The sequence below is a fragment of the Urocampus carinirostris genome, chromosome 10, assembly GCF_059441175.1.
Source record: "Urocampus carinirostris isolate Australia breed hairy pipefish chromosome 10, RoL_Ucar_1.0, whole genome shotgun sequence".
Taxonomy (NCBI): domain Eukaryota; kingdom Metazoa; phylum Chordata; class Actinopteri; order Syngnathiformes; family Syngnathidae; genus Urocampus; species Urocampus carinirostris.
The window spans coordinates 11,720,614-11,748,233 of record NC_142358.1 but is presented as its reverse complement, the minus strand read 5'-3'; the positions used below and the strand labels follow the sequence as shown (position 1 = coordinate 11,748,233).

Here is a 27,620-nt window from a genome sequence, read left to right as displayed (position 1 = left end):
ATAAAATAATAAAATGTTGAGAGGAACAGTATTCAGTGCTTAAGTCCTTGGTTTTAAAGTTTAATGTAATAAAGTATTTCTTAAAAAAAAAAAAGTTTCTACCTTCAGGTTTCACTTTATTCCTATTTTTCAATAGTTCTAACGCCTAATGCCACAAGATGGCGCTTCAAACCATCTCATTTTCCAATCATATACTTTACCAGCCGTGTTCAACGTGGTGCCCCCTAAGGACAGTTGAGGTACCGAACATCTTCTGAAAAAACCTCATCAGTGCAGCATTGTGATTTTCTCTAAAATTATATTTGTAGTGGTTGACTAAGCCTGTTAAACTCTACTTTTTAATAATTTACCAAGTAACAACAGTAATAACATGATGAGTTGTTATTTAAGAAATTCAGATAAATAAATTCCAGTTCATGGACAAAAAAAAGCTTTACAAGTATTGATAATTAAAAGAATGAGAATTTATTCATGTATCTAATACGTTTAATTATTCAACTTTTTATAAATTTATTTTACAGGGAATACAGCAAGCTAAATTCCAATTTATGGGTTGTATAAAGAAATGAGCAAAAAATGTGCAGTTTTTTTTTGCTCGCTATCAGGCACTCTTTAGCTAGCTATCTTCCTTCCTTATTAGCTATCAGCTAGTGCTAACATTTTACCTTTGAACTAGTTATCAAGCTAAATTTTGTCATCCTTTCTAGCTAGTTATCTAGCTTTCTATCTGGTTTTGGATGGATTTTTAACTCTTTTAGCTAGCTATCTAGCTCCCTTTTAGTTTTTTAATACCTGTTAGTTATCTATCAAGCTACCTTTTTGGCAAGCTAGCTAGCTAGCTTTATACATTTTTGCACGCTATCTAGCAAATATCTGACCTATTTTGCTAGTTATCGAGCTAAATTTTAATCTCCTTTCTAGCCATCTATCTAGTGTTTCGGAGTAAATATTTTACACGGTTGGTTCTATGGATTGTCCTTGATATAACAAAGCCATTTTCGCAGACATTCAAAGAAGTTGAACACGGCCAGGGGACGTAATTGTGAGTTATGCCAGTTTTATAGTTTTCGGGGATCTTGTTTCAGACTGATCGCGATGTTTCTCTGATATTTTGAAATGGTCATCATATCTTGAATCCCAAGAGTTTAATCGTTACAAGACGTATTTCAGTGACTGGTGACATTGTACAGACACATATAGGTTGATCAAATGTCTGGCAACCCACCAGTGGGCCGTCGGAACATTAAGGAGTTAAGGTACCGTATAGTATCAAAACTATTTCTGTGTACCGGCCTTCTTTGTCAATATCTTATTTTGCAATGTGGGCACATTAGGGTGGAGCTTATTTTCAAAATTGTAAAAAGTCACCGTCTTACCCCCTAATTATGTTCCATCACACGAAAAAACAATCGCTGTGCAGTTTGGTCTAAATAAAATACATTTTAGAGGTAGCTCAATTGCTGAGAAGTTTGGCTTTTTCGATCAGTTTTCATAAATGGGAGTTCTAGAGAGGCTGGGATAAGCCACATGTGTGTAAGTTTATATCTCAAACAATTATTACCTACAAGTCATTACTCAGCAAGATCAGTCTAATTCAACTAGTATAATTTCCCTTGACCAACGTTTGAAGACAAGGCCAGCAGACCTTCTTTGTCCTCCAAGAAGTGATTGACATTCAAAGATCAGCATCAGGTAAATATTCAGTACATTCAAACATTTCTCACTTACATAATCTTCCTGATCAAAGCTTGCACAAAACACATTTGTCTCACCATGATATAGTTTGATATTATATCTGCATGAATAGTCAAGGAACATAATGGCGAGACTTTCTAATCATCCATATTGCAGGCGGTCTTCCCATGAGTAACATGGTTTCGTCTAGATCAAAGAAAGAAGGGTATCTGCTTGGTACTTATGGGTCTGAACTAACCGGAAGCAAGTTACCATCAGTTCGCATAGCTCTTGGTTTCTTTCCTTATCAACACTTGGAATTGCACAAGCCCATCAAAGCGTCTTCTGAAGTGACAGTGAAAGAAATATCATCATTTTGAAATCAAGCAAGAAGAAAAACATTTTAAAGCATGGCGTCTGCTAAAAAAGAACAAAGGACGACAAATAGCAACACAAAAAGCCGAGGAAAGTGAGTAAAAGGAACTTGATGACTTGTTTGACATTGGTCATGCTAATATTCTCAACATTATGACAATTCCAGAAGACAAAGAGTTTTTGTTGTCTCAAAGAGCAAAGGGAAGAAAGGGGTCAATGACAGGTGTTGACAAAGAATTACAAGAGAAAGAAAAAAGAAAAACAAGAAAACGACGCCTAGAATCTGAAGCTGAGCAAAGAATTGCGAATGAGTCAGTTCAATTATCATGTAGCAGAAGTTGTTCAGAAGGTGATAAACCTGGAACAAGTCATGACATATCAGGTGTTGGTATCTCAAAGAGGAAGAGAGGCATGATAAATGTTGTAACTTGAAGGCCTGGATCATGGCACCTCTTGCTGAAAGTGCCCCTCTCACTGATTTGCAGCTTTTAAAGTCTTTGGTGGAATATTCAAACATCAATGCTGCAATATCTAAGGCAGCCCTTCAGAGATTTTCCAATCACCTGTGGTAGGTAACACCAGAAAGGGTTACACATGCTTTGTTTTACAATCAAGTCAGTGCATCAACGAAACAACTCATGGTGGCTGCAAAGAAAAATAAGGACAACATAGATGAAACTGCTGAAAAGTATTTTCAAAAGAGGATATTTGTAGATTTAGACACTGTTACGAGCAAATATCTAGAAGACTTTGTGTCTTCTGGATCTAGCTCTTTCTTCAAAATCATGGACATTCCTGTTGGTGATGTTGAATCACAGGAATGAGAATAGAGGGATAACTTCAAACAAACTTTGGAAACTGTTCAGGGAATCAGTGTGGTCAATAATCTTGCTGAACGAGATCTGGCGCTGATTCAGGAATTCTGTGGTCAAAAGATAAAATTGATCTGCAGCATCTACTGCAAATTGATGAAAAACACAGCAAAACTTTTCCGGATCTAATAAAGGACTGAGTGATTGTTTGTATTATGTACCTAAGCCATCATTATTTTGTGTGTGTACCCGGCTTAATGGGCACTAATTCAAATTTCTACAGTGATTGAGCTTCCTGTAAATATCACCTTACATGACTGAAACTTCTGCTGCGTAGTTTTTGGTGGAAGTGGAACATTTTTGTAGGGTAAGATAAAAGAATACATGAAAAAAATATATATTGGTCATATAAGCTCCACCCTAGGGCACATGCAGCTTATAGTCAGGTGCAGTTTATGTAAATACAAAATGGTTTTTCCTTGCAACAATTTAAAGGGTGCGGCTTATAAACGGGTGCGCTCTATAGTCAGAATTTTAGGGTTCTTATTTGCCCAACTGTTTCACAAGCATTGAAGCAGGCAAATTGCACATCTCTGCATTTTCTCTTACCTGGTCCCCCCAGTTTGAGAAAGACTGGGGCACACACAAGCTTCCACAAGCGTGTCGCAGGCAAGCCGGGTGCAAGTCGGCTTGTGCAGAGGGATTGAAAATGTGGAAACAAAAAAGTGGCAGGCAGCGAGCGAAATACGCAGAGAAAAAGGAAGATGGTGCAGACGGCGGGCACGTCACACATGGAATGATGCGCTGGATGAAGGGATTACTGCACTTGACCTTAGATGAGATGAGGAAGATGAAGTTTGAAGACACACAAAAAAGGCAGCATGCTGGGAAAAAATGACCACGTAAAACAAATAACGCCAGGTTCTTTCTTACCGGAGAAGATGAGCTTCTCCTTCATGACGTTGAGGTCCCGATTGGACCTGTTCACACCCGCACTTAGCATGATCTGCTCGGGGTTGTAGCTGCGCATGCCGCTAGTGCGATACCTGCAAGGAAGTCTGGAAAGTTAGCTTGAAAAACAACATTATTGGGAAGTGCTGCCTCTGCTTCTATTCGCTATGATTATTATGGAGGACTGATCCTGCCATATATAAAAATAAATGTATACAGTAAATAGAAACAGCAAATAACTACAAATAGATGCCATGAAAATATATCAACACATAAATAAATCATGTAACACCTAAATATATGACAAATTAATTCATGCATTTTGTCACGCACTTCATCAAGTGTTTCGTCACCTATTTCATTGCGCATTTTGTCTTCTATTTCTATATCCATCCATTATCTGCACCGCTCATCCTCAGTAGGGTCACGGGGGTGCTGGAGCCCATGCCAGCTATCTTCAGGCATTGGGCTGGGGACACCCTGAACTGGTTGCCAGCCAGTTGGAGGGCACATAGGGACAGACAATTCGCTTGCTCATTCACACCTAGGAACATTTGGACCGGCCAATTAACCTGACATACATGTTTTTGGAATGTGGGAGGAAACCGGAGTGCCTGGAGAAAACCCACGCAAGCATGGGGAGAACATGCAAACTCCATACAGGAAGGTTCGATCCCATGACCTTGGAACTGTGCCGCACACGCGCTAACCACTGCGCCGCCGTGCTGCCCCTATTTCATTATTCATTTTGTAATTAATTTCTTCATTTGTTCCGCTGATATTTTGTTATTTGTTTCGTCGTGTATTTCGCTGCAGATTGTGTCATGCATTTTTTTCATGTACTCGGTCGCGAATCTCGTCATGTGTTTTGCTGCATATTTCATCATTTCATTTCTTTCGTGTTTTTTTCTTGCGCATCTCATTATATATTTTGTAGTGCTATTCAACATTATTTTCATGACATGACATTATTCGTCAGGTAGTTTCTCGCCCATTTTTCCGAGCATTGCAATGTGCATTTCATCATTACTTTGGTCACGAATTTCATCGACATATCGTCATTTATCTCATTGCGCATTTATTTTTGGCGCATTTCGTAATTTATTTTGTTGTGAATTTTATCATAAATTTCATAGCAATTTTGGCGCGAATTTCGTCGCCCATTTTGTCATTTATCTCGTTGCGCTCTTTGTCACAAATTCCAATACTTATTTCGCCCCGCATTTCATCATTTCTCTCGTCGTAAATTCAGTTGTGTATTCAAATTTTGTCGCATATTTTTTCATGTAATATGATGCGCATAATATCTTTTGTCATTAATTTTGTCATGTACTTTGTCACATCAAAATGTTATTCAAATGAAGAGGTGGATCAAGCTGGCGGAGCTTTTCACCGATTGGTTGACTGACGAGTGCACCGTTCAACTGCAATGCCTTTTCGATTAGCTAGCACTCAGCCACCGAAGGCCATCAGGCAGAATGAGGGAGGCAAGGCATTAGTGGTCGGTTTGTTCATCACTGATCAAACAATAGGGGAATAACATTTTGTTGTGATAAAAGAGGATTCTGTTTTAGCCTACTCCCATTGGGCACATGTTTAAGTATTATATCCTTGAATTGTTCAGCTGTTTGTGTGCAAATATTTTATTGTTTACTGTTGTAAATTAGTGGTTGATTATTTTTTTGTGCTGCACCTAAATAAAAAACCACAAACTCAAAATACACGAAAAAATCCATGACAAAATAAAAACCTGAATACATAGAAGACTATCATGATTACTCATTGCCTTCACCTATGCCCGCTCGTTTGGCGCCAGCTGTTGCTTGTTGCCTGATCAATTCCCCTCCTATTTATATCAAGTACGCCAGTCTCTACCTGTCAGTCCTTCAGCGAACCTCTGCATACGCAAGGCAAGCACTCTGGCTCTCGTCGGACCCGTTTTTCCTCCGTGTACCATTCGTCTGTTCCTGATTCCCCATTTGTCTCCGGCTATTGTCCCGTTTTGTCCTTTTGACCACGCTCTGATCTCCCGCTCCGGCTATGAACAGTTTTTGACCGCCGACCATGCTCTGATCCCCGCTTCGGCTATTGACACGTTTTGCCCGTTTGACCACGCTACGATCTCCCGCTCTGGGAGATCCACTTTCGCATTCCGATCACGCTCCAATCCCGTGAGCGGCTTGCTTCCCTCATCCAGCGAGCACCAGATTGCTGGCGTTTGTTTTCCTCTATTTCTCAATAAACTTGTGAGTAAACGTTACAAATCTGGGTCCTCCTCCTGTTCTGGCTCTGACAAAAGACAAAATAAATGACATGCACTTTGAATAAAATATATTTATGGCATATAGGTTAGTATTATGGGAGATGTATGTATTCATTTATTTATATGGCATATATTTGGAGATCTTTTGTTTATTTATACGTTTCTACATACGGCAGAATTGGTCCTCCATAGAATAAGAGGATGCAAATGATGAAAGACGTGATCAGAAACATCAAACACAGATTTTCATAGGCTCAATTGTTACCAAGGACGCTACATAATGTGGGGAAGATTGACACGAAAAAAGTGGTGCCTAAACCGCGGTCCGGGAGACTTTAGCGCCCGACCGACAAATAAACAAAGGGCCTGCAGCAAATGTTTAAACTAGCTCTTGCCCTTGAAAAATGATGATGAATAATAATTTACTGTTTAAAGGAACTACTTTTTATCAATATGACTTGCAAAAAAAAACTAACAACCTTGATTAAATGTTTATTTGAAGATAAAAAAATTGGTCAATAGTGGACCAATCCACTGCTTAGGTTTATTTTAAGAAACATTTTACTTTATTTTGCACTAGTAATTTGGGCTGTTAATTACAAAGCAATAACCCAAAATTTGGTTAGTAATTCTCCCAAATAACACTTTAGGGGGAAAACAACTCCAAAACAATAGGCAAGTCATTCAGTTGAAAAGAGAAAAAGAAGTGGATCTAATTTTAAGTTGTTGTGGTTGTTTTTTTTTTTTTTACCTCTAGTTTATATCTAGTTTAAGTTATTTTTGACTCAAGTGTATTAAACAATTTGTGTTTTTCTTAACAAAACATAAAACTGATTTGGGTAGTTTTAGAAAATTAACAAGAAAAAAAAGGAAAATAAAAGTGCCGCTTGCTCCTTTAAATGTCTATGTGGCCAGTTTAGGAAACTCTTTGGATGCCTTAGTACTAAATACACAGTATCCATCTTTTATAATTTAATAACCAAGAAACTTCCAGCTAATTCTGATGTAAATCCAATAAGTGACCATAATTAAAGAGAGCCCGCCTTCATTTTAGTGTAATTAAGAGAAGTGGCACAACAGCAGGAAATGCTCCCGAGGCTCAAATCCATCAGTGTCAATCGAGAGCCACTTCCCTTATTGTGTGTGCTTTCATATTTCATTCGAGACATTTAGTGCCAGTTCGTGTCAAACAATAATCTGTTAAATGTCTCCAGAAGCGGATTAGAATTTAAACTTGAGGAGTGGCAACAGTGTAGTTTAGGTAAGAGTAATGGAGAAATGGGGGAGTTATAAATTGACAATATAAGACATTTGAAAAAAGCAGGAAGGAAAAACATGCTAAAGTTAAAAAAAGACAGGGTTAACATGGGAAACCTCAGGGGTGCAAGGTTACTGGAGAAAAGCGTTACCTGATCATGTGATAGCTGAGAGAAGATGTCAGAATGCAGCAGAGAAGGCAAGCATGCAGGCAGGCGGAGGAAGAAAAAAGGGACAAAAGAAGGCGGGAGACAAGATAGGTCAGTTTAGAAGCCGACGGCAAAAGCCGAGACAAGATGCTCGGTAAGCCATAAAATAATAATAAAATAATAAATAATAATAATACTACATCAGCTGAAGGCCTGTCAATTATCTCATTCACTCCACCCCCGTTACTATAAAATAAAACTTAATAACAAATAAAGTTGTTTATGGCAAAAATTAGACCAAATAATAAAAACTAATGTTAATCACACTTTTACACCTCGACTTTTAGTTATTGTAACAAAAGCATCCCTTCAATGTTAGCAACCTGATCTATGTTGAACTTGATTGCCCTCTACTTTCCACAAGGGATGTGCACAAAAGGATTTATTTAACTCAAAAAACATGCTCCAAACGTATCACGGAACAATTCGTAATTCAATGAATTCTAGAGGGACACAATACTGATTTCAAAACATAAAAGCAACAAGGAAAGTGGGAATTAGTTACAAATTAAAATGGAGTTTAAAGGAGTTAATAAGCAATTCGTATTAGTGTGCCAGAGTGGAATCACACAAGCATGAAAGAGAGACAACATTTGTCGAGGATTAAAAGATGTCATATGAACTCACTTTTGTAAAATGAATATTCCTACGATCACCACAAATGAGATAAGGTCTGCGCATGCCCACATCAAGCAGTATTCATCTGGCCTCTGGTGAAATAAAAACAACAGAAAAACTAATGACAATGTACTCAAGGTGAAATTAGAGTTCAATATCCAGCAGTCATCCAACACCAGATATCGCTATAGGTCATGGATAAACACCTAAAAGATAACATACAACAGGATTTTTTGTATTTGACAAGGCGACTGCAAAGCATGAATTAATCCCTTTTCACATCGCCGCGATGACATCTGCTGCTAAATTTGACTTTGCCAAAACACAGCGGGACTCTGAGGTCAGGAATTACCACGCAGAGCTCCCATATGGCGAGGAAGAGGGAGGCCCCGTGGATCTCCTGCTCAGGCCATAAAACCCAAAAGGGAACCGTACTGGCACTGCAGGATTCAGGAGACGATTAACTGCTTGGTAACAGTAAGGAGGATGGATACAAGTGGCAGGAGAAAAGAAAAGTGCCAGAGTATGTTGTTTATAATACTTTTTGACACAAGACAAAAACAACAAAAAAAACAAAAAACCTAAGGGCTTCCCCAGAATGTCAGTCAGAAACAATTGGGATACTGTAGTCTGGAGCTCCCCATAAATTCAGCGTCTTCTTCTTTGTTTTCTATGCCATAAAGTAGTGTTTTCTTCTTCCAAAATTTTCGTTTTCTTCCTTAACTCCAAATAAGGTCTAAACAATGGTGACTAATTTTATTATTTTATCCTTCTACAACAAAAAATACAATTATGTTTATCTCACTGAAAAAATAAAGTTGTCGTCTTCGCCCCAAAATACCATAATCTTTTTTACCCATTAATTTTACAGATGCTTATCGTCACGAGCCTTACGGGGTTTCTGGAGCACATCCCAGCAGTTACCTGCCATACATGCTTTTGGTACATAGAAGGCAACTGGAGTTCCCAGAGAAAACTCCCACAAAGAGGCTAGTAGCTGGAATTAAACCCAGGATCTCTGAGCTCTAAACCGCTCTACTGTAGTCTATTTGTATGACAAAAAGTGTCGTCCGCGCTGAAAATTCACATACTTTTCTTTGACGTGACAAACTAGTCTTCAATAACACAAAAGGGCATCTTTTTTTACAGAAAACTAGTGACTTATTTGTTAAAAACTAACATTGTCTCCTTTTACGTCAAAAATAAATTATTCGTCGTAATCTAACGTCTTCTTTAATGTTGGGAACTCTATTCTTCTTTGCAGAAAACAGGCATCATCTTATTTTAAGTTAAAAAGTAGATTCCTTTTCACTCGATAATTTCAGAAACTAGGGCGTGTTTGCCAAAAATAAACATACGTAAAAAAATAGCTTCTTTCCGCCAAAAACTGCCGTTGTGTTTTTTGCCGGAAACTAGCATTGTTGTTTTCACTCTGCAAAGTAAATGTTTTACGCCTATAAGTCAAGAGTTTTTTCAATAATTTAGTTGCAGGGCAAAACTCTTGAAAAGTTTGAAAATAAAGTAAATTTACCTAATTCCACTCCCAGATATTTGCGATTACGGTAATTTAAAATTCATTTTAACATTTTGCGAGCCATTTTATTGTTTTAACCAAAAAGTAGATTGTATTTGCCAATATATGCAGATTTACATAATTTATCTTTTTATAAGCATTTTATCAGTCATACAATAAAACTAGTTAAAATCTAGTGAAATAGGAAAAATAATACTTATAATGAGAAATTTAATCTGCCAGTGGAACGGAAATCTTTCTTTTGCAGTGTAGTCCAGAAAATGCAGCAAATACACATACTGAGCGCCCATCAGCGAAAGAAAACGTGATGTGACCATCACTGACCCATGTCAACCTATAGTATGCTTACCAAGAGCCAGATGGGGTAAGGCACCTTCTTGAGAACATGTGGCGCCTCGGACGACACTGAAGACACGTTGCTGCACCACAGCACCGAGTACAGCCAGGGCTCGTTGATTGTGTAGAGGGTGAGGGTGATGTTTTCCTGCGACAAGTCCCTGGAGGACGTTTGTTTTAAGAATAATGTGTGCAGGCGTCTCAGCACAAGTTCCTAGTCCAACCTGATTTCCTGAGAGTTCGCCTGGTTGTATCGGAGTACAAGCTGGCTAATGCCAGCCTCCATCAGGCTTTGAGGAGTTTGCTTCTTCAAGTATGTCTGGACAAGGTCAGGTGCCAGTTGTCTCACCCAATCCCTGTCTTCATCTGGAGTCCACAGTACCTGCAAACATCCAATAAGGCAATATTCAACTTTGAACAAAGAACCCAAAAAGTGAACATAGCCCAACACCAACCAGACTTTTAGGAACCCCAGACCGCTCCACTGCCTGGAGAGTGTCATTGATCCAACTGTGGTAACAAGGGTGGCCCAGAGAGGGTCTCCGGAGCCTGAACAGCACAGTGGTGTTATGGTAAGAGGCCAACTTTAGAAGCTGCTCAAGGCTGCATACACTCTGGTTGGCAATCAGCTTTCTTTCGTGGGGTGAGAGAGTGTGTGCCGTCCAGAAGGGATCATCCTGTAGAACAGTATCCCAAAAACTTTAAACCTCTTCAGTTCAGGAAACTGCTGTTTGATTTCTTTCCATCGTGAAATCCAAACGAATTGACCCCTTTTATTGTTTCTCAACAAGTGTGATGTAGCCAAGCTGAGTGCGCATTGTTGAGGCAGAACGGCGGGAATATATGTCACTCTATACAAGCCCTTTGACAGAAAAAGATCTTTCATCATAGATTGTAAATTCTCCAAAAAGCACCAAGTATGTGCAAGCAGCAAGATAGCGACTTTATTTTATTGATGAAAGTAAACAAAAAAAAAAACGTTCCATTATCGGCGCTGCACATAGTTCGTGTGAGCCACTTTGTGAAGCTTTCGTGCGAGACGTTTTCGCCTTGTATACAACACCGGCCTTTATCGAATAAGTAAGGAGTGAAATACCTTTTAATAACAGCAAGTTAAATGGACGAACATAGTGGCTCAGATGGCCAGTTCATATTTACAGTGGCTTAGTTCACACATAAGTTGAACTTTAGAAGAATTGACTTTCTTTGGGTTGCACCCACCTTAAATACAAAATAGAATGTTGGTAGGATCAATAATAATGATGATGATAACAACAACTAATCAATAATGATTACAATAAACAATTTAATTGTGTACAATTATTAAATATAATAGAAAATATACATTAGTATTATTGTTATTATTGTTTTAATTATTATGATTATAAAAGATCCGTCACCAGTAGTAGCAAACTTAGTCTATAGTAGGCATTGGTAGCAAACACAATTCCCCGACACTTACACTTAACTTAACTATCGGGCATTCAAGTAAAACTGATCAATATTGCCACAATAACTTACCAGATATGAAATGAGCACCACAATTATGTACGTTCCTAATGATTTCTCCCGTCCTGTAAGTTTTTTTTCATTGGTTCACAGCCTACAGTGCTTTTAAAAAAGCCTGTTTTCTCTAAGAACTGCAAAAAAATAGTGTGCTTTTAATTTGCAATTTGTGCACCCCTACACACAACCAGCTGGGCATTTTGTTTTTGTAAATTGCGACTCTAAAAACACAAATCAAATTACAATTCTTCTCTTGCGCCATTTGAACTTACTGCTACTCCCGCTGTTTTAGGTTAACAATGCGCACGCATCTTGTGCTTAACAGGTACTGAAGTAGGCTGGAAAGGGATTGACAGAGTCTTCAGTTTGTCAACCTAATGAATACTAATACTCATATCTTTATTCAAAGACGCATCCTGACCTTGAGGAACCATTGCCCTGCATTGAGCTGCTGCAGATCAGTCCAGTTGAACAGTGCCGCGTCCTCCATCTGCCTGTCAGGGAAAATCTTGGCGACGTCAGTTGTCCTTCTCAGGGTGCGGTCGTGCATCAGGAATGGAACGCCATCCACGCTATTAAAAAGCAGGTTATATATTATATATTATAGCGGAACAACTGAGATGCTGCTTCTTTTGACCACCCGCTGCAATACTGTAGGACATTAGTCCTTCACAACATACTTAGCTAATTTAATAGCTCTGACAGTCCATCACAAGTGAGCTATTTGATCTTTGTAAATGCAGAAAATACCCCTGAACTGGATTGTCAAAATTAGCAGATTGATTGACTGATGTTTATGAACGGGATGTACCAAGTCACCTTTCCGAAACTATTATTTTCCTCTGCTAAATTGAACCATTAGTGCAAATGTTTGCAGGCAAAGACCTTCCTCATTGTGTATGCTGTGTACAAGGCCAGATGATCGTAGCCCCGGAGACCGGAGTTAGCTTGATGCTAATCTGTGGAATTAAATAGGCACATAAAGGGCCAGCCAATAATATTGCTTGCGCTCTAGTTTCTTAAATAAAACGAAAATATTTTCCTAAAATTGTATGATATGATGACAGTTTTTTTCCTTTAATTTCCAGTACCCAATTGGAAAATTATCCGTAAAGTATACTAAATACTTTCACAAGTACCAATATGTTAAAATAAGCCTGGTATCGGTACAAATACCTGGTAATGATACTTGCACATTTAAAATTTCCTTCAAAAGACATTTTATATTCTCTTCAGAATTTTGAAATGTACTCCTTGCTGATGCCATTTTCTGTCTTTCTGTCATTATTGCAGCCTCTGTCAAGCTACTTGTGTGGCACGTGCAAATTCGTGCATTTCTTAGATGTACTCGATTAAACTTTTCGAGGGGTTGGGTTGGCATCTGGACTGTATTTGAAACAGTCCTTTGCTTACTTTCACAATTTTCATGCTACACCAAGAGAAAACTGCGAGTACAAGTATTAAATCCAACTCCACTCTCCTCCTCATCTCCTTTCCCGCTTCCTTATGTGTTGCGAGTCCCGAACAGATCTGATAAAAGTAAGATAAAATCAGATGGTTGCATTAGAATTTGTTTTTATAAAGGCTCTTTGAACTCAGTGGGGCATTGTTAACACATACTTAATATAGAAAATATTGTATTTTCAATGTTTTAAGGACACCTCAAATCACACTCCCACCATTAATGTGTGTTGGAAACAAGGTTAAATATCGACCCAACAACAATGACTGGTATTGTTTTTATTAAAAGACAGAGTGGATGTGAAAAGACTGTTCAACTCCCAGTCACATCCGTCCATTATCTGCACCGCTTATCCTCAGTAGGGTCGCGGGCCCAGTTACATAAACATGGAAAAAGGCAACTGATAATACCACATATTATAGCGGCAGTGGCTCAGGAGGTAGAGGTTTGCACCAATGCATATGTTGACTATTTTTTTGCACTATGATGACTTTTGCACCAAATGCAAAATTGCACAACCCTTACGATACCAACTGTATTACGATACCAACTGTATGTAACATCCTACATGCCGACATTTCTTGTGTAAATATCATGTAAATTATAACTATAGCCTTATCCTCCTTGTTTTATAACCTTATCTTCTCTGTTCCTTTATCTTCTCTGCTTTTTACCTCACTGTGAATGTGTGACACTGGAGTGTCATGCCCAATTTCGTTGTCACAATATGTTAACCCATTTTGTAACAATGAAAATAAAGGTATATTCTATTCTATTCTAGAGCGCTCCTCTTGGGATCAAGTTCGAATCCCGGCTCCTCCATGTTACATGTCGAAGTGTCCTTGGGTAAGACACTGAACCCCTAATACCCCCAATAACACAATAAGCAGGTTAGCGCCTTACATGGCTGCACGGCCGCTATTGGGAAATGTGTGGCACAATGTAAAGCGCTTTGGGAAGTCTTGACTTGAAAAGCGCTATATAAATGCAGATCATTTCATTTTCATTTCATAGTTAATGAAAACGTATTGTGTTGAAAATCTGATTCATAAAACAAGTCTCCCTGAAATAAGTGACAGGCTCAGGTGTACAGAACATGATGTTTCACCAAAAGTGCAGATAACCGGAGTCAAATGTCTTTGTGTACCTGATTGTGACGTCAGCCTCCAACCCGGTGACGTTCATTTGCAGAGCTCGCTGAAAGGACCACATTGTGTTTTCTGGCGCAAGCTGAAAATGCACACAAACACAAAAAGAAATGACTCATGAAAATGACTATTTTGGTGAGCTTACAACATTAATGGGGCGTCTTTCTATCATTTATTTATGACTATCTTGAAGAAAAAAAATAGTCATTACATCAAAAGTAACACTGAAAAGTGGCAGGGGGAAAACAAGTCTTTAGCTTACGAATTAACTTGGTTAAAATCAATATCATCTCATGGGTTAAAACATCACTGAAACATTTCAGGACAAGAGTGAGTCAAGCTAGTGGGAAAGTAGGAGGGCCGTTACGATCGATTCGCCAAAAACTTGTGGGAAAGAGTCTTGTCACAGGATTTGTTTTCACAGTCATACAATTTTAGATGCCGCTGTAAAGATCGATCACTGATACCACAAATAGAAGGCTGGGTGTTTTTTTTGGCTGTGTGAACAAGTCGACGCCCTTTTTCCATCCAAGTGTTGGGTAACATTAAGCGGGATATGTTGCCGAGCGTATAAAACCATCTTCGGATCGCTTTAAAAGCAATACATTTATAAAAAGAGAAGATCAAATGCTCACGCATAGATCCTTTCTCTATGAAGCTTCCCATTTCACCCATAAGGAAAGCATATAGATTTGTTTTAATTTATTCTTGTTCATTCCAATGCAGAAACTAATGGAACATTAGCAAGCGTGGCTGCAGAATATAAATCAACATTTATCAGGCAATAAAAGGGTTTCCTTTGGCTCGGATTCTGTTTGGTTATTTTTAGTTGCTTGGGCACAGAGTTATGCATACAATAATTGTGATGTGCAGAAAAAAAACTTTATTAGTGTGCAAATACTGAAAACAGCAAGTCAGATTTGCCTTTCCACGGTTGTGACTCACCATCGGCGCTCCATGGTGACCCATTACGTTGGGACGGGACCTAAGGTTGCTGGGGTCCATGATGCAAGGGGAGGTGATATACAGTGGCAACACGTATAGTCCAAGTAACAAACAGAGATAGAGCAGCATGACCACCACTTGGAAAGCTGCGGGATAACAAACAGTACAATTAAGTTAAACCTTTACTGTTTAAACTGTTTTATTTATTTATTTGGGTGATTCGGGGCACGTCCTCAGAGTAACCTCGGCTCAAATGAGAGATTGCAGTAGTGAGCAAGAGAGACAACAGCACCACAGAGGAATTTGCTTCAAGGTCAGCAGTGTTTCCGTGTGTCAGTGCATGTAATGGGAGAAAGGCAAGGTGTGTGTGCGTGTGTGTATGTGTGTCAAGGATATGGACATGTTACAACCATTTTGGAGGAGATCTTACAACTAAGCAATATATCTGCTTTTCAGGCAAGAAATCCACATTGATTATTGGTGCAGCTTCTGCCATACATATTGCAGTGTTTTTCCAACTCGTGTACCAGGGCAAACTAGTGTGCCGCAGGACCTAATTTAGTGTACAGCAGGAAATTGGCCAATTTTATCTTTGCAAAAAAGCATGCTATTGTTCAGTATCTTTGCTTTCTTCTAGTGATCAGGCAACACTAATCATCTGCTCATGAGGAAGTACAAGAGAAGGAGCATTTAAAACTCATTTTGTTAGATGAAGCTGTTTAAGATTGCACTGAAAAAATTAATTTGTGACACTTTTCTAGTAAAATACAGATAAAGAAAAACCTAACCCTTGGAAAACCGGTTAAAAGAATAGCAAAATCCAAAATTGCAGCAAATATTTTGCCAAAATTAATAACCTGTAATACATACTTAGCTACTGTGACTACAAGGGATAACAAAAACTTTATACTTGATAGTTTTACTCTCCTCCGAAAAAAGAAAATATATCTGTCGGGAATTATTTTTGAAATATTTTCAAAGGACTGTGTTACTTGAGATTTTTTAAATGAAAATAGTGTGCCTGGGCACTATAAACGTGGGGAAACGGTTTCTTATTCTATCTGGGCTGACTGTGAACACACAAAATGTTACATTAAACACTGAAGTTCTACCCAAAGTAGCTCCATATTGTTGAGAAAATATCGAAATATATTCATGTAAACAAGTGATGAGAAATTCTAAATGTGGATTCTGGTGTTCCAAAGCAGAAGCTGATCTCAAAAGTGCACTGTCTGATGTGAGCCAGAAAGAATGCTTGTTATCTGGGCCTCAAAAGGTAGAAGAATCTTCAGAGTCCTCGCACTGTTAATCATTGCACAGATTTTCTGGGTGTAGGTCAGGAAAAACAAGAGTGACTTACATGTTTTATCAGCACGGGCAACCTGCCCGGCTACAATCCAGGACAGAGCTGTGACTGCTGCAACGGCACCGATGTGCAGGAAGGGGCCGGTGGCCTACATGGATGGAAGGGTGGGAGAAATCGGCATAACAAACAGAAAAGAGGATGTTAAGATAAAGACGTCTGAGTGTAACGACAGACTTGGGAGATAATGTCTGTTATTTGCAAAGGCATTTCCTTCAAAAAATGTGGTGGTTTGCGTGGAGCTGTGCATCACACGTTCTTGTTGCCGCAGTAACACAGGGAGACTAATTACAGACTTCCAAAAAGTACTTAAGAGTTAACGCACAGCCGTAGTGTCATTTCCGTTCACAGTTGCCAGTTCTTACATATCTGAATTTCACACAACTAGAAACATCAAATGAAAAAGTGCAAACCATAAACACATCTATTTTACCTCATCTTGTAAAAAGATTTGTGTGAAGATTCGACTTTTGAGAATGATGAAAATGTACCATGATTGATAATGTTGTGGTACTGAATTGGGATAATACTATAACACTGCAAATCAAATAGGCCAAAAACTACTACTTGTTAAAGTAGATACATAAGACAGTTTTTCACCATTTACTGATTTATTTTTTATTCATGGATGGAAAAAAATACACACAGTCCAACCTTTTCCCCTACACATTACTTTTTGAACTTTTGTTTGAGCAATTTCAGGCTAATTAATTATTGAATCAATTTGTACTGTAACCAACTTACAAAAACATCTTTACAGTATTTGTGAGGTTTTATAATAGTAGCAAATTCGACTCTGGAAAGAATGCTTCCCGCTCTATTGGACCTCAATGTGAAATGGTTATTCCACAACACGAACAAATGGCATCTCAACTTTCTTTTCTGAAAAGATAATTTTCACTTCATCAGTCAATACAAGAACAGGAATTAAAGCGCCAAGGTCTTTCACAATTCTGATGTTACACTCAGCTGACCTGCAGAGAGATGGGGATGACTTCCCACTCGTGTCTCCATGTTTGATTGATAGATATCACCCCGACAACAGTTGTTAATAGGGCCGCAGTGACTCCTATCTGCGAGGACAGGAGTAGAGGGGAGGGTAGAAAAGTCGTCATCAGTGTGGACAAACATCTATCACAAAATAATCTCGAGTGGCTTGTGGCCCCTTCACGACCCGAATTTAGTGTCTGTGATTTTCCTTTCATGTACCAAGGCTTTCATAACCTCCTTGTGACATCCAAGTCCAAACTGGCTAGTCAACCGTGAACGAGGAATCACATCACGTGACAAATTCATGCATACAATGATGCATGAAACACATTCTAAAGTTACAGTTAACACATTACCTTATGCAGCCAATGCAAATTCAGCTGTTGTCCAAGTGCAATGTGACAAAGGGCTAAAACCTACAGAGGGTAAAACATGGTGTTTACATGATGATATTCCAAAAATATTTCACACAGGAGATTGAATATGTAGATTTGTGAAGGGCACTAACCATTAAGAAGGCTATGTAGGTGAAGCCAGCAGCGGTGGTAGCCAAGACTGGAATGGTGCCATCATTCCATACGCCAGAGCGGTTGAAGAGCAACCTGCAGCGGCAAGATGTTATAAAACAGTTGTTATATTGAGTGTAAGCCCACATTTCATCAATATCAAGTAGTGGGAGGCCTTGTGAGAGGAAGTAGCAGCCTTTCTCTATCGCCACTATGATTAAAATTTACCAACTTCCAATCCCAACTGTGTGCTTTGCTTATACATTAAAGGCTTTCCGGTGAAAATGAAAACCAAAAATGGTGTTTCCAAAAATATCTGTTGCTCACAGACATCAAGTCCCATGGATATGAATGTGTTATTGGTGCAATAAAGTCAGCACAGACATGACAGGGAATGCAGCTTCAGCAACCGCAGACACCGGGGGGAATGTGAGATTGATACTTGTTCGGAAATTTGGTCCACGAAATAAAAAGCGCAACATTAGATATAAAAAAATAAAATTCTGCATGAGAGAGTAGAAAACTTTTTGAAAGGCAACTTATGATGATACTTTGAAGATATTTAGACATTTGAGATCAGCCAACAACCAGACAATAATTTGGCAAAAAGATGCCCAAAGATTTTTCTCAGAGGACCACAGCAGAAAGCATTTAAGGATACAAGAGCTACTTATATATTTTTATGTGGGTTTACAGACATCTAGTGGGAAAATAATACACTCTGTCCCTTTAACTTTCATTACAAGTCTGGGACCTCAAACTATCATCATCAACTTATTTTTGTACAAAAGACCCAGTATTTTGGGATGTGCTGAACAAAATGACCCATTTTGGGAGGGTTTTCATACTACTAAATTCATTTTGGGGCTTATAATTTGATCAAGAAAACAAAAATTATCCAGCAACTTTCTGTTATGCAACCTTTTTTAGGCTTTCAAACAGAATGTCTCAGTTGTTTGAATTGTATTACAGTGACAATTATTTAGGGCAGCACGGCGGGGCAGTGGTTAGTGCGTGTTCGGCACAGTTCTGAGGTCATGAGATCGAACCTCCTGTGTGGAGTTTGCATGTTCTCCCCGTGCTTGCGTGGTTTCCTCCCACATTCCAAAAACATGCATCTCAGGTTAATTGGCCGGTCCAAATTGTCCCTAGGTGTGAATGAGCGAGCAAATTTGTCTGTCCCTGTGTGTCCTGCGACTGGCTGGCAACCATTTCAGGGTGTCCCCTGCCCACTGCCTGAAGATAGCTGGGATGGGCTCCAGCACCCCCGCGACCCTACTGAGGATAAGCGGTGCAGATAATGAATAAGTGAATGAATGACAATTATTTATTTTCTTTGTTTTTTTTTGGTAACTACCGGTCCATTTGCACTTAATCCACTTAAGACCATTGCTGTTTGAATTTTCAATTTTAAGTGTTTAAGCAAGTTTTGAATTGCACAAAAATGATAAGTACTTAGTAAATAAGTACAGATTATAAAGACTATAAATCGCTAATTTGCATCATGAAACACAACTTTTAGGTGAAAATATGATTTTTAACAACTGTTACAGGCCACTGAAAATTATTTGGCGGACCACAAATGGTCCCAGGGCATTAGTTTGGATACATAAGACTTGAGTTCATGTCCTTTTTGCTCAAATACAGATCACAATGTCACCCTATTTAGGAGTCAAAGTTGCTGCAGTGTCACTGATATGGGCAGCTCACGGTCAATACATTAACACTGCAGAACGACCAGAATGCTCCCTGCTCCTAAAACCCTCAATATATTTCTCAATATATGGCATGCAAACCCCCCAACTAAAAAAAAACAAAAAAAACCGAGTGTGACCTCCTCATATTATGATGATGCTGATTTGTGACATGGTGTGTGCAGAACACGGGAAGGTTGAGAGGGAGAAGGCGAAGGGTGATAGAAGCATGAAAAATCTTGTTAAAAGGGGGGTTAAAAAAAGGGCACACAGAGAATGAGCGGGAAAGGAAAAGAGTGGAAGGAAAAGCATAACAGAAGACAATAAGGAAGCAGGGTGATGTTGGAGGTTTTTAATAGGAAGAGCTTTGACAATTATATATCTCCATTTGCAAAAACAGATTGATTTAACACTAGTAGTGCAAACACCTAATTTACAGTTGTGCAAACCATAAACAGTAACTGTGTTAACACACCCACTTACCAGTTAAACTCATTGTAGTCGTTGTGAGCTTCCAACCAGAAATAGAACCAGACCAGCAGAGCACTGAAGGTAAAAAGCAGGATAAGGGACCACAGCAACTCCCACTGTAAATACAAACAGACAACACAGAGAGAGATTGATCAAAATAAGTTACCAATTCTATTATTAATTGAAATAGTGCTTTTGTCGTAGAATTACTATAACCAGCCTTAAAACATGTGAGAAGTTAACATTCTTTAAAAAAAAAAAAATGCATTCCCGATGTAAAAGCCCAGTTGAAGTTGGCTTTTAAGCTTCATCAATGACGCGGTCCCTAACTAACTTTGCTCATTAAAACTTCCAATGCCGCTAATTACTGTCTTGCTCTTTCATAAGTTTTTGACCAGGGTCAAATACATATGGTCTTATATATATATTTTTTTTAAAACAGATTGACGCAGAGGGATTAATTTTGCAGGTTGGATTAATTGGCTGGCAGTAAATTGATGAAGAAAAAGTGCAAGAGCATGTAATAATAATAACAAGAATTTAAAAAATGTTATGTAAGAAGTCAAAAGAGATGCATGTGACCATGGCCTCTGGAATTCTGCCCACTCAGGCATGAGAAATTGCAAACTATTTTTCCCTGTCCTGAATACATTTGACAAAATCGCAGTGGTTGTGAAAATCACTGTGTTTGACTGTGAAGAATTAATTAAAATTACTTGCTTGGCGGCTAAGCTGCTGGGTGGTTAGCGCGCGGCACACGGTGCGGAGGTCCAGGGTTCGATTCCAGCTACCAAGGCCTCTCGTATGGAGTTTGCATGTCCTCCCCATGCCTGTCTGGGTTTGCTCCGGGCACTCCGGCTTCCTCCCACTTTCCAAAAACATGTGTGTCAGGCTAATTGGCCGGTCCAAATTGTCACTAGGTGTGCATGAGCAAGTGAGTTGTCTTTCTCTGTGTGCCCTGTGACTGGCGGGCAACCAATTCGGGGTGTTCCCTGCCCCACTGCCTGAAGGGACTTATGATGGGCTCCAGCATCCCCTCGACCCTACTGAGGATAAGCGGTGCAGAAAATGAATGGATGGATGGTCACTTCTGATGAAAATGGATTGCATGCCTTAAAGGGATTCAAAATACCCCTTTTTCGCCCCAATTTGGCACCGAACATGTAGTGTTCATGCCCACAATCATGCAAAAATGTTTCAAAATATTTCAGGCGCCATCAATCTCAAGGAATTTATTTTCAAAGTAGACAGTTTGATCCCATACCCCTAGAGCTGTGACGTCACCGGAAGACAATGAGTAGCAAAACAATGACGGGCCCCTTTGAAAAATAGACAGAGATTGTAGTGATCAGCGAATGCAAAGCGCTCATACCCACTTGGCTTACTGTGTCGCTGAGGGACTTCTAATTGTTTTGTCTTGAGGAGCTTGCTATGATCATTTCAAGCTGCGGCTGGTAAGTCTACTTGCCGTTGTATACAGCGTATGTTCCTTTTTTTTTTACTTTGCCTCATTTTAGGTATTTGATTGTGACTTTTCCCTCCTTGTTTTCTGACATGCATTTTGCAATTAATTATATAATTATGTCCAGATAGCTCTTCATCAGTGTGCTGGCTCCCAAAGGCTTCCAGTTTTGTGTAGTCTAGGTTAGCCCCGTTAGCAGTCGGCTAGCCTGCCATGCTTATTGTTTTTTCCCCAGACTGTATTCGTGTTTGTCGCTGGTAGTTTTGATGTTGTTGGCTCGTTGTTATCTTGGCTGCTTACTGCAAATTTTTAGTTTAGCCAGCCTCCTGTTTTTCAGCTGATCGATCCGGTTAGCCATTTTTAGCAGACACCTAGCCTGCCTGTGTGCTTTTTTAGCCAGTTCGCACCAATTTGGCAGCTCGCTATTTGTTGCACCATTGCTGCACTCAACTGTGACACAATACCTAAGCACTCTCCCCAAAAACTATCAAAACTCGGCTCAGAACCTTTTTGACTGGTTAACTTGTAAACAAATTGGATGAATGGCTTATTAGGGTGCTGGTGTGCTTCACATGACGTCAGAGCTCAGAAAGTCAGAGTTCAGGAAGTCAAAGACAAGACAGACTGTCTTCAAATGCATTATTTTGGATAATAATTGGAATATATCAATGACATATACAGTATATATAGATATTATTCAAACAACGTGTACTATTTTCTCACATTTTGTATGTTGTAGAATTTGGTAATTCCTTTAAGATCATTTAATTCACAGTGACTCTAAAACTTTCACGAACTGTATGTGAGATGTTCAACACACATTTTAATGACGAGAAGTATTACCATATCAGATGTTATTACATTTTCTGCGACATTGAGCCATAAAGTACAAGTACGATCATAAAAGTTAATGTGTTTGTATATAATCCAGGCCCAGTTCCATTTGTGGTTTTACAAGTACCCTTCTATAATGGCAAAACAAAATCTTCCAAAAAGCTAAAATTATAAGGTAATCCTTTGAATTGTCAGTGACCTGTCAAACTTCTGAGGAAAATTACCAGAAATCCACCCAAAATTGCACCACTTTTGGAGTGTATAACCTTGATCAGTTACAAGTACTGTAACTGCAAACCATGCGTTCTTACAGTGCCTGCAACATCCAACAAAAGGGTCTGTTTTGAAAATATAATTTAGGCACTCTCTTCCCGTTTCCCAGCTCACTCAGCAGCACCTCAAACTGAGGACCGAGGCCTGCCCCTGTGACATCACATTACCATTTCTGCACGGTTGGCATTTATCTGTACGACCCTGTGGCATGAAAAGACTGGGGGACGACATGGGAACATTGCAATCTCGGTGTATAAAGTTACGAAGGAGACTTTGCACCTTATAACATAATTATTATGACTAGTTTGAAGTTACCCACCTTTATTGAGAAATACCAGAAGACACAAGAGTTCAAGTTCTTGAGCTACATAAAACAGATATTTCCATTTGCCCTTCACAGATTGTGCCCTTGACCGGACAGATTTTATTTACTTATGAAAGAAGGGACTAAATTCATCATTATCGGCAAAGCTGTTAGTAAGGGAAGAGGGTGTACGGTCAGGCACCTTCCATCTTCATTGGAATTAACCTCTCAGGACCTTGTCACATTCCTCTGTGTATCCAGATAACTCGCTGGAATTTCGCATGGGGTGTTCTACAATGCCGCTATATCATCAAGGCAAGTGGCTGTCGAGAGTGCGTGCAAGTGTAAGGAGAGTGCTAGGCGGACTGAAAACAATGTGTCGCCATTCTTATCTGCTGAAACTGATTGGCCACAATCGGGGTTTGATATATGAAAGTTCAATAGTTATTGAATTTGTTCTCTATGATGTAAAAATGTGACTGTTTTTGCTTCACCTTGGCTTTTTGTGAGGACCAGGGCAAAAGAAACATTGACAACTTTTTTGTTTTGTTTCTCGGTAGCAACTACGACATAATGGTTACAAATGACAGACCAGAAGCTCCGTGCTGTCATTTTTTAGGCCTTTTGTCTGACTCATTGTTCAAGACTGACTAAATGGAAATACCTTCAATTATTACTGAGTGGTCGGATCATCTTGCAATGAGTGACGTAGGCCCTGCACCTACAAAGAACCTTTAAAGCTCACACAAGCATATTCACACAAAAGAAAAGTCACTAATAACTAGTGCTGACCTGCACGCTAAGAAAAGATTTTTTTTAAAAAGAAAGAAAAGAAACATAGAAAAAGCCGGTAACATCTTTTGTGAGGTATGAATGCTTTTTCATCTGTTCTAGCATCAGATTCTGTTCTCACGCACCCACAAACCACTCATCTTGAGTTACATGCAACTGATACACCTTTTTGATTGGTCCTCATTTGTTTTGGTGCCCTTGTATACGATGTGTTTTGACTTAGGAGAATTTGATGAATAATATTGTGTTAAGAGCCCCTCTCTCATTTGAACCAGATAAACCTTTACTATTTTAGGACATTAAATTAGCGACACAGCTTAAGAACTGGAGATTGATGTGTTGCTTTACTTGTTGCCATGGAAAAGCTAAAAGGAAAGCTCAGTGGCATTATCAGCAGACATTAAAAGGTAGGAATGCTGAACATCTTCGCATGTCCATTGCAGACCAACAACTTCGCAAAAGAAAATCTAAAAAAAGAAAAAGAAAAAAGAAACTGGTGATATTACCACTAAATCTGAAATGGACAGAACGGGTGCACAACATTTCTGTCCATGTCTCCATTCTGCTCAATAAATGATTGCCCAGATGGTTAAATATTAAAGATCTTCCACAAATACATTGTAATATTTTAAAGACAGTGAAGAAGGTTAAAACAGTGGATCCACTGAGGTATGCTAAAATAATGTATTAGAGTAACACAAGTTCGATTTGTAATGAAGTTAACCATCAGTGAACTACATTTTGCCAGCAATGTTTTGGGAGGACATATGTGTATTTTGTGTAAATTAGTGCCCCACAAACATGTTGAGCCCAAGCAAATGTGCATAACTAAAGGATAGTCGCCTGAAAGAAAGAATGCTGACTCAACACAATCTGGTGCAGACCGAAGAGGACTACCACTTGCAACAGGAAATATAGCTATACAGTGTCCAGTTTCCCTCAACAGGAGAGGATAAATCAATACCTCAATTTTTTATTTTAAGCTTTCATATGGTTGTCAAGCACCTTCCAGACCTCCTCACATAGTTCGAAAGTTGATGCATAATGTAAATTATTTTCTGGGAGACCTTATGCATTAAGTGACAAAATCTAATTGTTTTGCAGGTTTTTCCATTTAGAAATTAAACTAATGTTGAAGGGCATTTTTGGATTTTGAACACACAATGATGCCACAAGCTACAAGATTATTGCAGCAACAAAACTCCTGTGTCTAAATGAAGAGACCAGCCAGAGGAAAAGGTCAGGATAAATGTCTTACTGAGATTGCCATTTATCCTGGTGTGTGACTGGGCAAAAACAGCCCCAGACAGCTTACCCATAATTATTTATAGAATAGAATATGAAATGTCTAAAACTCGTTGAAACATAAGTAACTTGAGGGGGAAAACAAAAATGTTTCTGTTATTCAATTTGCCATTAAATAAACACAAAATACACTGTACAAAACTTCGCAGGATGATCATTGCATGAAACCAGCAAGGACACTTTTTCTCAAGAGATAATTATCAAAATGTCAGTGAAGGGTTAAGAGCACTTTCTCATACATTTCAACCAACAACAGTTTGCAAAAGGATGCATTTGTGCAGGTGTGTTTGCAAAATGTCCACCTCCCGCTCAACCATCTTGTTATTATGAACTGTAAAAAAGTGCAACAGGAGTAAACTACATAATTAACAATTTATTTTAATTAGTAAAACAAGTTTCTCAGACTCCAAAAATAAGCAGAACGTTTTAAGAATAAAAATTTGGTTTTAACATGTTGTATTTCAGTGCTTTTTTCTTAACCCTTTAAAAGTGACATTTTCCCCTTTTAAGATATATTTCAACTTAAACTAATTCATAGCCAAACAAGCTAAAGTAAAATGCAGCCTTCATTGGCATAGAATGTCAAACTGTGACTTGAACTTGCAAAGCAAAGAAATAACAGAAAAAAAAAAAAAGTCAAATGTGGTCTCGGAACATAAGTTAAAACAACAACAACAACAACATGAAGTATCCAGTACTAACTAAAGACTATCAACAGTTTTAAAGCTTAACGTTTCTGGGGCGGTTTACTCATTGGTAGACTGCCATGCATACACCAAGTCCGCTTTCAATATAGTCAATATATGTGTTATGATACCTTAAAATGCATATAATTGATCTGTGTATTTCTGTCTACGGATAATTAAAATGCAAATTTATATAGCGCTTTGCTACCTACAAAGGTGCTCAAAGTATTTTTTATTTTTTTTACGTCCAACTATTCATTTACATACTGATGGCACTGCATCATGAGCAACCAACACAGAGTTTATTGAAACATCAACTTTATCCCTGTACCTCACTGCTCACTTACCACAACCAGGCCGGCCCCAAGCCATAAGCGAACTAAGCGGCTGCTTAGGGCTTCACAACCACTAGGGGCCCCTAAGAGCAGTTAACTTTTTTGGAGCCAACTTTGTCCCCATTGTCACTTTCGTGTGTCTACAACAAAAAAAAACTTCGACAGAAATACTACAAAGCACTACAAGACAAAATATCAAATATTGTGCTTAAAAACATGGACCTCTTATATTATTTTGCTTTTATTTGGAAAAGACAAAATAGTATAGAAAAATACTATGATACAAAACACCACAGAACTATTACCCCAGAATGACTACAAAAACACAACTACAGAAATATTACATAAATACTGAAGAAATATGACAAAAACAATACTATGTGAATACTTCAAAAAAATTATTAAAAAAATAACAAAATTACTGATTTGCAAATGCATAAAAATACTTTTATTGAAATACTTCAAAAGTACAACTTCATAATACAAAACACCACTACAGAAGTATTACAACAGAATTATTGGAAAAATACAACTGGAGCAATACTACAAAAATTCTACTAAGTAAATACGACAAAAATAAAACTAAAGTAGTACTTTACTACAAAAATACTATGTATGGCTCCAAATAGTGGCCCATCTCTGGATTAGAACATGAAATGAGTTATAGTAGATATGCAAATGATCAAGTAATCAGGGGCCCCAAATCTAATTTTGCTTAGGGCCCCATTAAGGCCACAATGACCAGAAAAGCTGCATAGATGAAACTAAATTAAATCTCACGAATGGAGTCTTTTCAATTACAATTGCCCAAAGGAGACATACTGCCTATGAGATGGTTCATCGACCAAAAGAATAACAAACATCAGCTTCTGATAGGCGAACACCTGTCTACAAATCTCTTTGACTGGATTAAAAGACCTTTGGAGGAACAATTATAAAGAATGTAGTTTTTTTTTTTGGTTTGAACAAATTTATTGACACTAATAACAGAAAACAATCTTGACAATCTCAACAGCAACCAAGGACATTCACAATATTATATTTCAATATGACGTTTAACAGCTAATACATTAACATCATTGGCTCGCCATGTAATTCCCCATTTCCTGTAGTTTGGATACCCACAGCAACCAAAATGTGTTCCATAATCAGGTCAATGCAGTGTATCAAGGGCCAAATACTTTTGGTCTTTACCTTGGTGGTGTCATCATGGGAGCGTTGATAACGTTTCCAGCGGCAACCGTAGATCCCGGTGATACAAGACAAACACAGCTGGCGCTCATAGACTTGGAGGGGTTGGTGTTTGACCATGCTCCTTCTGTCAGTCCTGCTTCCGCAAGTCAAACATCCCACGGACTGGATGGATACTATAAAATATAAAAATAAAAATATACTAAGGCTTTTCTTTTGGAATCAGATAATCAAAAATAAGTCTGGTTTTCTTACACCAAAGGTGTAAGAGTATACCCAGCAACAAAGTTTTCTAGCCAAAGAATTGAGACAATGGAAGAAGTG

General features: G+C 38.6%; 1 protein-coding gene across 5 annotated transcripts in view; it reads right to left on the bottom strand.

The window, feature by feature from the left end:
* Positions 1–27,620, bottom strand: part of gdpd5b (glycerophosphodiester phosphodiesterase domain containing 5b) — a 43,259-nt gene that overhangs the window by 2,000 nt on the left and 13,639 nt on the right. The window contains exons 2-17 of one of the 5 annotated variants that reach the window (XR_015851457.1): positions 27,300–27,472; positions 20,127–20,230; positions 17,952–18,045; positions 17,800–17,859; positions 17,428–17,526; positions 16,451–16,544; positions 15,091–15,236; positions 14,145–14,227; positions 11,957–12,107; positions 10,485–10,706; positions 10,254–10,411; positions 10,043–10,190; positions 8,169–8,251; positions 7,485–7,499; positions 3,795–3,907; positions 3,471–3,692 (exon numbers count right to left, since the gene is read on the bottom strand). Coding sequence is in view for 3 of the 5 variants with exons in the window: in XM_088344929.1 (XP_088201055.1) it covers positions 3,795–3,907; positions 7,485–7,499; positions 8,169–8,251; positions 10,043–10,190; positions 10,254–10,411; positions 10,485–10,706; positions 11,957–12,107; positions 14,145–14,227; positions 15,091–15,236; positions 16,451–16,544; positions 17,428–17,526; positions 17,800–17,859; positions 17,952–18,045; positions 20,127–20,230; positions 27,300–27,416 (1,687 nt within the window). In the remaining 2 variants the exon portion in view is untranslated. The remainder of the gene's footprint in view (positions 1–3,470; positions 3,693–3,794; positions 3,908–7,484; positions 7,500–8,168; positions 8,252–10,042; positions 10,191–10,253; positions 10,412–10,484; positions 10,707–11,956; positions 12,108–14,144; positions 14,228–15,090; positions 15,237–16,450; positions 16,545–17,427; positions 17,527–17,799; positions 17,860–17,951; positions 18,046–20,126; positions 20,231–27,299; positions 27,473–27,620) is intronic. The other 4 variants (XR_015851458.1, XM_088344929.1, XM_088344930.1 and 1 more) reach the window with 4 other exon arrangements.